Consider the following 9,099-nt stretch of genomic DNA (forward strand, 5'->3'; position numbering starts at 1 on the left):
TTTTCTTTGTAAAAATACAATTTATTTTTGGATATTTAATTTTTTTTTGTAAAAAAGAAAGTCCATGGGCTGACCCTAACCTACGGGGCTTTGGAGCTTTTTAACTCTGGAGGCTTTTTTAATAAAGGTCTTTTTTAACCCTAGGGGTTTTTTTGACCCCAACCCACATGGACTAGGGCCATGGCAGGGCCTAATTGACAGCTCTATGCATGCATGAGGTATGGAAATTATTTAATCTTTCTACAGTTGAATTAGAGTAGCGTATTGACCCCGTTCGATATTTGATATTTCACACGCTGGTCAATTAATCAGGTCAAACTTAATACTCTCTTCAATACAATCTTTATTTTATCAACTATTCCAATCACTCATGTGTTTACTTTGACCATTCGTCTTCCTTTTTATATTTCTTCTTTTTCTCATTATTTATCAATTTTATTTTTTATTTCTCATCTCCAAAGCTTAAACCACGCCCAATGCGTAAGTGAATTTTTTAAATCTTATAAAAGAATTAAAAAATCTTCCTCACTTTAACTTTTTAAAATTTTATAAAAGAATTATAAGTACTGATTATAACTTTAACTAGTAAAAAATCGTCAAAAATCATTATTTACTCTTACCCTACTTTTAGAATTTACATAATAAATTTCTCATTTTTTTTTTTAATTTTTTAAGGCAATTTAATTTGAGAAATGTGTAACCTAGATAGGATACATACAGTGTAAACAAAGGTTTTGTTTTTAGATGTATTGTTGAAACTCTCACATCGATTAAATTAAATTAGATAAAATCAATCTCACTCTTCTAACACGTAGAATTGATATTTAACTTTTTGAGATCTGAGTATTTTAATCGTGATTTTAGTGCATCATTAAAATGAAGTTTACGTATATCCATAGAAGTATGATAATGTCCATTTTGAAAAGGTATATTCTAGTTGGACAATGTTCATTTCATGAAAATCAGTTTTTAGATAAATCTAAAACACTTTACTTTAATGCTTTTTAAGAAATTAATTTTTAAAAGTTAATATTATTCAAAATAAAAACCCATACACGCGTTATACAAATTATATATCTTGGATACTGTATGAGTCATTTTAAGTTATATATTTTGTTTTTGTTTTTTATCTCATAAACTTTTTTTAGTACATTAATGAACTATCATAATTATTTTTTACTTTTTTAATTTCATGTTAAAACAGTTTTAAAAAATTCTGATTAAAAATATATCAAAGTCTAACATTATAAAGCTATATCTGTTTTTAGTTTTTGTAAATAGAATAACTTTCGCTTTTAATTCCTAAAAACTAGGTTTTCTTTTTCTTCAATTTTTACTTTTCCTTTTATTAAATTAAATTTTGGGTTTTAACAAATAAATGAAAACACATAAGTTGTTTTCGAATAAGTAATTTGTTTTAATAGTCGTATGGTGATTATTAACCTTTGAAATAATATAAACTAAAAATTAAGAAATTGTTTTTTATTAACTAATTGTCTTAATAGTCACATATTGGTTATTAGCCTTTGAAATAACGTAAACATTTACAAAAGAAAATAAAAAATGTTAAAGTACAAGAAACATATTCTTGAAAATAATATTAATAATAAATTATTTTTATTATTTATGACAAATTAATCATATCGTACTCGAATAGAAAGCCATTCTTTTAGTTAGCAAAAAAATGTAATATGTATTATGAAGGTAATTTTGTTGTTTGAAATAATAATAAAAGTTATTTTTACATCGCATCTTTTTTCCTTTTACAACTTTTATCATCCCTAAATAATAACAAAGATTAAATTAAATTATTTAATTAAAAAATGGAAACCAAATTGCGGCTAAACCTAACGTTGTTAGCAAGAAATGAACCAGCTGGCTCAGAAGACAGCCTTAATTAGCATGTCGTGTGGCTAATGAAGAATGTTTTGTATCTAGTGTGGGTCATCTAAATTCCCAGTAAAATTTTATTCTAATGATACCTAATTTTTGTTGAGACCAAGATCTTAAATTTTATATTACATTACCATATATACTCTGATAAATATATTTTAGAAAACCTAACTTTTAAATTTATGATTTTAATTATAATTTTTTTGTTATTGAAAATACCTTAAACATTCATACACTTTTTTGTTTTGTTTGGACAGAAAAATTGTGCTGGCAAAAGGATAAGTCATGGATCCATCCTCTCGCACAGGATAAGCATTATCTTTCATTGATTTTGACTTTTTTTTAAAAAAAAAACGTTTTTTTTTACTTATTATAATTTAGAATACCAACATGTTTATATAATTTAGACATAAGGTATTTTAAGTGTAAAATCACAATATTCTTGTTGATAAGAGTATAAGAAATGTTCTTCATGTAAGTTTGAGAGGTGAGAGTTTTTGGAAGTTACCTTGTTGGTTGGAAAGAAATAGATAAGATAACTGAAATGGTAAAATTTATAGTAATATTTTAACATGAGAAAGAAAGAAAATGAGATTAATGAGACGCGGATTTGAAAATAGAAAGTAGCAGCATTGACGTACACCTGTGTCTGTTCCACCACTGATTGAGGAACTCAGTCACATTTAATATAGAAGATGCCTTTCTTCTTCCTATCTACCTGTACACTCACGTTCAGACAACCCGTGAGAACCACCTTATGCTTCCAATTTTCTCTCTTCTTTATATCTATTATAAACAATTTAAATAAATACGTTTTCTCAATTCAACCAAACTTTCAATTACTGTAGTCAAACTTTTCAAATTAAGGTTGAAATCTGGAAGCACAGCGTACGTCGTAATTGAAATTATACATGCATGCATACGGGTACATAACTTTAGGTATACTTGTATTTTGTCATGTGCTACTTTTCTAAATTTTATGATTAAAAAATAAGGATGAGGTTTATACAACACGAAGTTGTGTTTGGAGAAAAAATGTGGGAAATAGAATTTTGTTGGTCCAATCCAAATTGATATTTCCAAAGGCGATAGAGAAGAAGAGGAAGAAGAAGCTGGTAGGGTTGAGTCAAGTTAAGCTTCTCTCTCTTTTATTAATTCTATTACTACATCATCATCATCATCACCATCTTCAACATAGATGCAACCAAACCAATGCATAAATAAAACCATCCTCTTTCCTCTTCTGCCATCGCCCAAACCTCAAAAGAACCAAAATCAACAAAACTATCACACATCCCAATAACAAACAATGTCATCGTCGCCTTTTCCTCCCTGCTTCCGTCCCTCTCCCACCACCGACGTTCCCCCTCCTCCGCCGCCACCGCCGCCGCACTCCACAATCTCAAACCTCACAATCTACCACACAGACACAGGTCCCGTGTCCCTCACGTGGTCACGCTCCGTAGTGGGTCGCTCCCTTCACATTCAACTCCACCGCCAATCTTTAGACTCCATCTCCTTCCACCTCCACATACGACCCTTCGTCTTCTGGAAAAAGCACGGTGTGAAGAAGCTGGCCCCCGACACAGTCCTCTTCTGGAACCTTGCCAAGGCCAAATTTGGGTCGAACCCGGAACCCGTTTCGGGATTCTACGTTGCCCTTGTGGTTAACAGCCACATGAGCCTCCTCCTCGGCGACGCCGCCAGAGACGCGTATTCGAAGTCCCGGGCCCACCAACCGGCCACCCCGCAACTGCTCCTCCTCAAGAAAGAGCACATCTTCGCCGACCGCGTCTACTCCACGCGCGCAACGTTCGGCGGCCGGGCGCGTGAGATTCAGATCGATTGCGGTTTCAGGGACCACTCCAAACTCTCGTTCAGCGTGGACGGCGAGAAGGTGCTGCAGATTAAGCGCCTCAAGTGGAAGTTTCGCGGCAATGAGCGCGTCGTAGTTGACGGCGTGCACGTGCAAATCTCGTGGGACCTTTACAACTGGCTCTTCGACAAGAACAACGCCGACGCGCACGCCATTTTCATGTTCAAGTTCGAGGACGAGGAGGAAGAAGCGGTGGCTGATAGGAACTTGGCGGGGTTGTGGAATTTGGGGGTTTGTGAATGGGGCAAGACTTGGTCTTCTTCCTCGGTTTCTTCTTCTGGTGGGTCCTTCGGCGGAAGCTCCTCTGTTTTGGAATGGTCCAGTGTGGAGGAGAATGAGTTGGTCGTTCCCGTTGGGTTCTCTTTGCTCGTTTACGCTTGGAAACGCTGAAGAACTGAAATTGGTACTGTTGGAATTTTGGATTGCCTTTTCTTCTGCTCTCTGTTGCTAACACATTAGAATTTAGATTACATCATTCATGTTTGATATTTCCCCCACTAACCCATTTGTTTTGTGGAATACATACACACATAAAGCTTGAATAAGCCCAATTAGAATGTATAAGCACGTCAGAATCTATCAACAGATTCCAATTTCATGATAGATAGACCTCAAGTAGATTCAGCAGTTCTGTTGTGAATTAGGGATTCTTTTGATTTTTGTTTTTCTTTTCATCTCGTATCTGGTTTTATGCCATGTAATGTAAATTCTTTCTGTAACTCAGCAGCCCAGAATCAAATTGATTCAGTCCGGCTCCATTGAACGAATTGCTTTCAGTTTGTTGTCAATTCAAAACCTCCTCAATAGTAGATGTTTAGTTAATAAAACAATTTGTCCTGTGAGACTAAATTGTTCTATTTTCTGTGTATCGAATGAAACAATTTGATCCTAGGATTGAATAATGGTAGTTTTCTCATGTGGGTGTGCTTAGCAGCTGTGTTTTGATTGGAATTGTAGTAGTCGTGGTGTGCATTCCAAGTGTTGGACCAAATGACATGTGAGGTAGGACCTGTTCTTTTTCTTTGTTTTTGATACATTTGCTAACATGGCAGGTGAGGTTGTAGGTGTTGTGGTAGTACTATTAGCCCTTGGGTGACCGAGACAAACCATCAAGTTGGTTGACCTAGTCCACCCAGAATCAATTATTCCATTCAATTGAACGGTTAAACATTAGTTGAAAACTCAACCTAATCCAACGCCCTTTTCTTTTAACTTTCCCACCAGAAAAGAGTTTCATCCAAGAAATGAAAATCACTTAATTTCAGTAGTTTGGAAACTACAGAAGAATTGCGTTGGAAGAAGCAGTTGACAGTTGCGTTGGCTAACGGGCGTGTCCTTCGTGTTGAGGACCACATGAATTTGTTTCTGTTAGTCTTGTGAACACGAAACAAAACAAAAACAAAAGAAAACAAATGGTTGTCTGCCAGCGATTTCGGTTGAAACTGAACCTTTTTACTTGGTCAATAATCAGCAGTTTATATGAATTTCATTTGGCTACGTGGTCTGTTTATTAATTATAAGAATTAAACGTTTCTAATTGAACAATCAAATTAGGAGCATGTCCACCAATCTCTTATCTCCATCTAACCTATTTTTTCAATAACAATTGAAATCATGGTTCACTTCTTTAAAATGTTTGAATACACTTGCATCCTTTTTACAATATTCTATAATTCACAATGAACACCAATTCAATTAATAAATACAAAATTTATTTCATGGATGTGATATATAATAAGATAACAGAATATGACATGTAATATTTAGTGCATATACAACATAATTATTGGGTATTCATAATACATAATATAAATCTCTGTAAATGTCAAATTTTTGCTAAAGTAATGGCTAATTTATAAATTAATTACAATTGTTAATTAATGATATATGAGTGAGTTCTAACTCAATTCTAAATAATTTATATTTTTATTGATTTATTAAATTAGCAAGTTGAAAAATCTTTAAATCTTCACTTAAAGTGGGTTAAAATTAGGGATAGTGTGTTTTTGTTGCAATACAAAATTTTAAATTAACTCATTAATAAAAGTTAAAATCTAAGTCGACACAACTAAGACAAAAGAATGAGTTAAGTTAGTTTGGACTAAAAATTAAATCGAGTTGGTTCGTGCTGAAATTTAAATTGAATTAACATGTATTGAACATCGTATTGCGTTGATTTAGATCAAAAATTGAGACGAGTTGGTTTGAAGCTAGAGTCGAGATGAATCAACCCAAACTGAAGTTTAAGTTAAGTTGTTTCAGATTGAAGAGTCAAGATGATTTGACTCAAATCAAAGATTCAAGATCAAATGAGTTTATAGAAACCTAGAGTGAAAATGAATCGTACTAACCAAAAATTAAGACAAATTGATCTAAATCAAAGATTGAACTAAAACGATCAAATAATTGTCAATACAAGATAATCATAATAAAAATATAAAATAAAGTTAGAATAAAACGAAAGATCTAGTCAAACTATTTAAAACTCAACCCAACTTCTTTATTTATAACGCCAATTCATACATAGATCAAAGTAATATTTTTATTACCTGTGCATTTTTTCTTATTTCTTATATGAAAATCAACCTAGCCATATTAGTTATGTTCCATAAATACCATGTCGTGTGTGTGCTCTACTTAAAATTCTAATTTTTAGCAATAACTGTTTATAAACTATATTTACAAATTTCAATTATTTAGTAAAACCCAGATAACATTGACCACATATTAGTGTACAACAACAATAATAATATATAATAGTTACGCATCGTTATATGGAAAACATGGATATTGATGGATCATTTAATCGTACATATGTTTGCCAACAGTGTTGCTATCGAAATAAGGTACCTTTGTAAGTGTCCAGAGATTGATATTGATGCATAAGCAATCTCGTCTTCGGGTATACCAAATTTTGAGAATTTATTATTATTATTCGATTATTTGAATTCACTATTTTTGTTTCCAAGTTTTTGTTAAAAAAAACAAAACAAAACTGACGTGGAAATATTTCTTTTGTTTTTTTAAATATACTGAGAATTCAAAGAAAGTTTGAAGGTACAACTACTGCAAAAATATCACTCAAATTTATATGACAAAATTTAACTTTGATGCTCTCCTCAAAGATTTACATCTGTATTAATGTGCAAACGCTATTTAGTGAATATGACTAATACTGTCTTTGAGAGATATTTTACAGCTGATATTTCGGTATATTAATATGACTAAAATCATCAAATTGAATATTATCATAATAGTAAGTTTCTACTCCATTTATCAATCATCAAATTGAATATTATCATACAAATATAATTTTAAATGTTCGTTATGAAAAAAGAGTTAATATATGTTTTACTATTTTATAATTTAAGAATGTTATAGCTTAAATTTTATTATTAATTTTAGCTGTATTAATATAAATGATTTTATTGTTTTATCTTCCTGATTTTATAACTCTTTTTAAAATTTAACAATCACTTTAAAACTATTTACTTATGATAAAATTATATAAAAACATTTTATACTTACTTTTTATTTTATATATTTTTTAAAATTTAACAACAAAAAATACTTTTTATTGTTTTAGTATCATGAGATAAAAGTGAATATTTTTACGTCTATCGTGTATGTGTTGTCACTCGTATTTATATATATATATATATATATATATATATATATATATATATATATATATATATATATATCAAAATTATTAGATTAATGTTTCTTTCTTGTTTAATTATGAGAATTGTTTACATTCTTTAAATTTATCTAGTTAGTAGCATTAATTTCAAGTAATACCTAGTATAGCAGATTTTTTTTCCCTTCAAATTATAATCAAAACCATTTACGGTCAAGGTTTTTAAAACTAATTTTTTTAAAAACTTCCCTTATATCTAATAAATACTTGTGAAATATAAAGGATAATCATAAGTTTATATATACAAAAAATATTTTGATTGACTAATATTATTATCGCCTTACAATAAAATATTGTCATGGAATTAAAAAAAAGTAATACTAATGAAGTTGACTTCTTTTTTTCTTTCTAAAAAAATATAATTTCTATGTGTATATTTTTCTGAAAATAAATTACAAATCTTCAGTAGATTTTAAGATAACCATTATAAAAGTTAATAAATCCATAATATATGTTTATTCATAACTAAGCGACAATGTAACAATGTTTTATAATATCCGAACATAATTATTTGTTTTTTTATTTAAGAGTTTAGTGCTGATTTACTATTGATTAATCTTTTTTTTTTATCCTGGCAATCAATTAACAAAACAATATTGTTATGCACTTGAAAATAATTATTAAAAAAAAAACAACTAATTTATTGTATAAGTGGTTTAATTTGTGATTAATATATACTATAAAAAAATGTATAAATTTCTAGAATTTATACCATATGAATATAGTTGATTCGACATGGTTTATGTATAATTCAAAGAGGTATTGAAATGAAAATACTATACAACTTAATTAGTGAAGACAAATTAATATCACTTATTATTGAGAATGATTATTATATTTGTTTGAGTAAAAAATAGTTGCTTTTAATAAAATCGAAAATGGTTTAAAGAATATGCTTTATGAGTTGTAAAGTTTGAAACGCCAACTATTTAATTTTGTGGAAAGTAATTAAAGTGAAACACCACAGCTTTTATATTGTTGTTATCACACCAAATACAAATACTTTATACTTTTCACTTCGGCTAAACTTTACAACTTAGGAAATAAGGAACACACTCTATATAAAGTCAATGCATCACCCATTCATTTACTTTTTCAACCCTAAAGTTTCATACCCACTCACCAATTTTATTTAATATTCTTACAATTATAATTTTTTTTTTTATATTTGACATTATAAAAAGATATGATTCTTTTTTACATGACATATTTTTTTTTTAGAAGTTATTTAAACAGTAAATTTATCCGTTGTTGGATTATGAAGACGTGGACGACACAAAATTTTAATACCATCCTAATTGTCTGTTTAAGGATATAATTAACTTTGACTTGATTCACACTTATCTAATACGTAATGCTTTGATTTTAATATTGCGAGTATATGAATGTCAACAAGTACATGCAGCACGAAATGGAAGAAAGTCTGCTTCGTTTATCAATGTATGACATTTTAAAAAAATAAAATAAAATCTATAACAATTTATAAGAGAAAAAAAAAGAAAAATAAGTTTAGAAAAAGTATGGAAGAAAATTTGTATAAATTAATTTTAATTAAGTTTTTATAAAAGGTCATCTTGAGATAAATATTTGTTATGAGAATATTTGGAGTGCCCTAATGTTTTTCTTAAAG

At 29.8% G+C, this 9,099-nt stretch overlaps 1 protein-coding gene across 3 annotated transcripts; it reads left to right on the forward strand.

Moving 5' to 3' along the window:
• Window positions 1-2,840: 2,840 nt before the first annotated feature.
• LOC106759936 lies at window positions 2,841-5,312 on the forward strand. Of its 3 annotated transcripts, none has more exons than XM_022780869.1 (2): window positions 2,841-4,172; window positions 4,994-5,312. In XM_022780869.1, exon 1 carries the CDS (start codon window positions 3,203-3,205, stop codon window positions 4,157-4,159), a length of 957 nt encoding a protein of 318 aa, XP_022636590.1. In that variant the 5' UTR covers window positions 2,841-3,202; the 3' UTR covers window positions 4,160-4,172; window positions 4,994-5,312. The 3 variants fall into 3 exon arrangements, with proteins under 3 accessions (XP_022636590.1, XP_014498817.1, XP_022636589.1); XM_014643331.2 differs by lacking the exon at window positions 4,994-5,312 and adding an exon at window positions 4,822-4,985 and having other exon boundaries at window positions 2,842-4,172; XM_022780868.1 differs by lacking the exon at window positions 4,994-5,312 and adding an exon at window positions 4,494-4,804 and having other exon boundaries at window positions 2,842-4,172.
• The last annotated feature ends 3,787 nt before the right edge of the window (window positions 5,313-9,099 follow it).

The sequence above is a fragment of the Vigna radiata genome, chromosome 5 (genome assembly GCF_000741045.1).
Source record: "Vigna radiata var. radiata cultivar VC1973A chromosome 5, Vradiata_ver6, whole genome shotgun sequence".
In the NCBI taxonomy this organism is placed as follows: domain Eukaryota; kingdom Viridiplantae; phylum Streptophyta; class Magnoliopsida; order Fabales; family Fabaceae; genus Vigna; species Vigna radiata.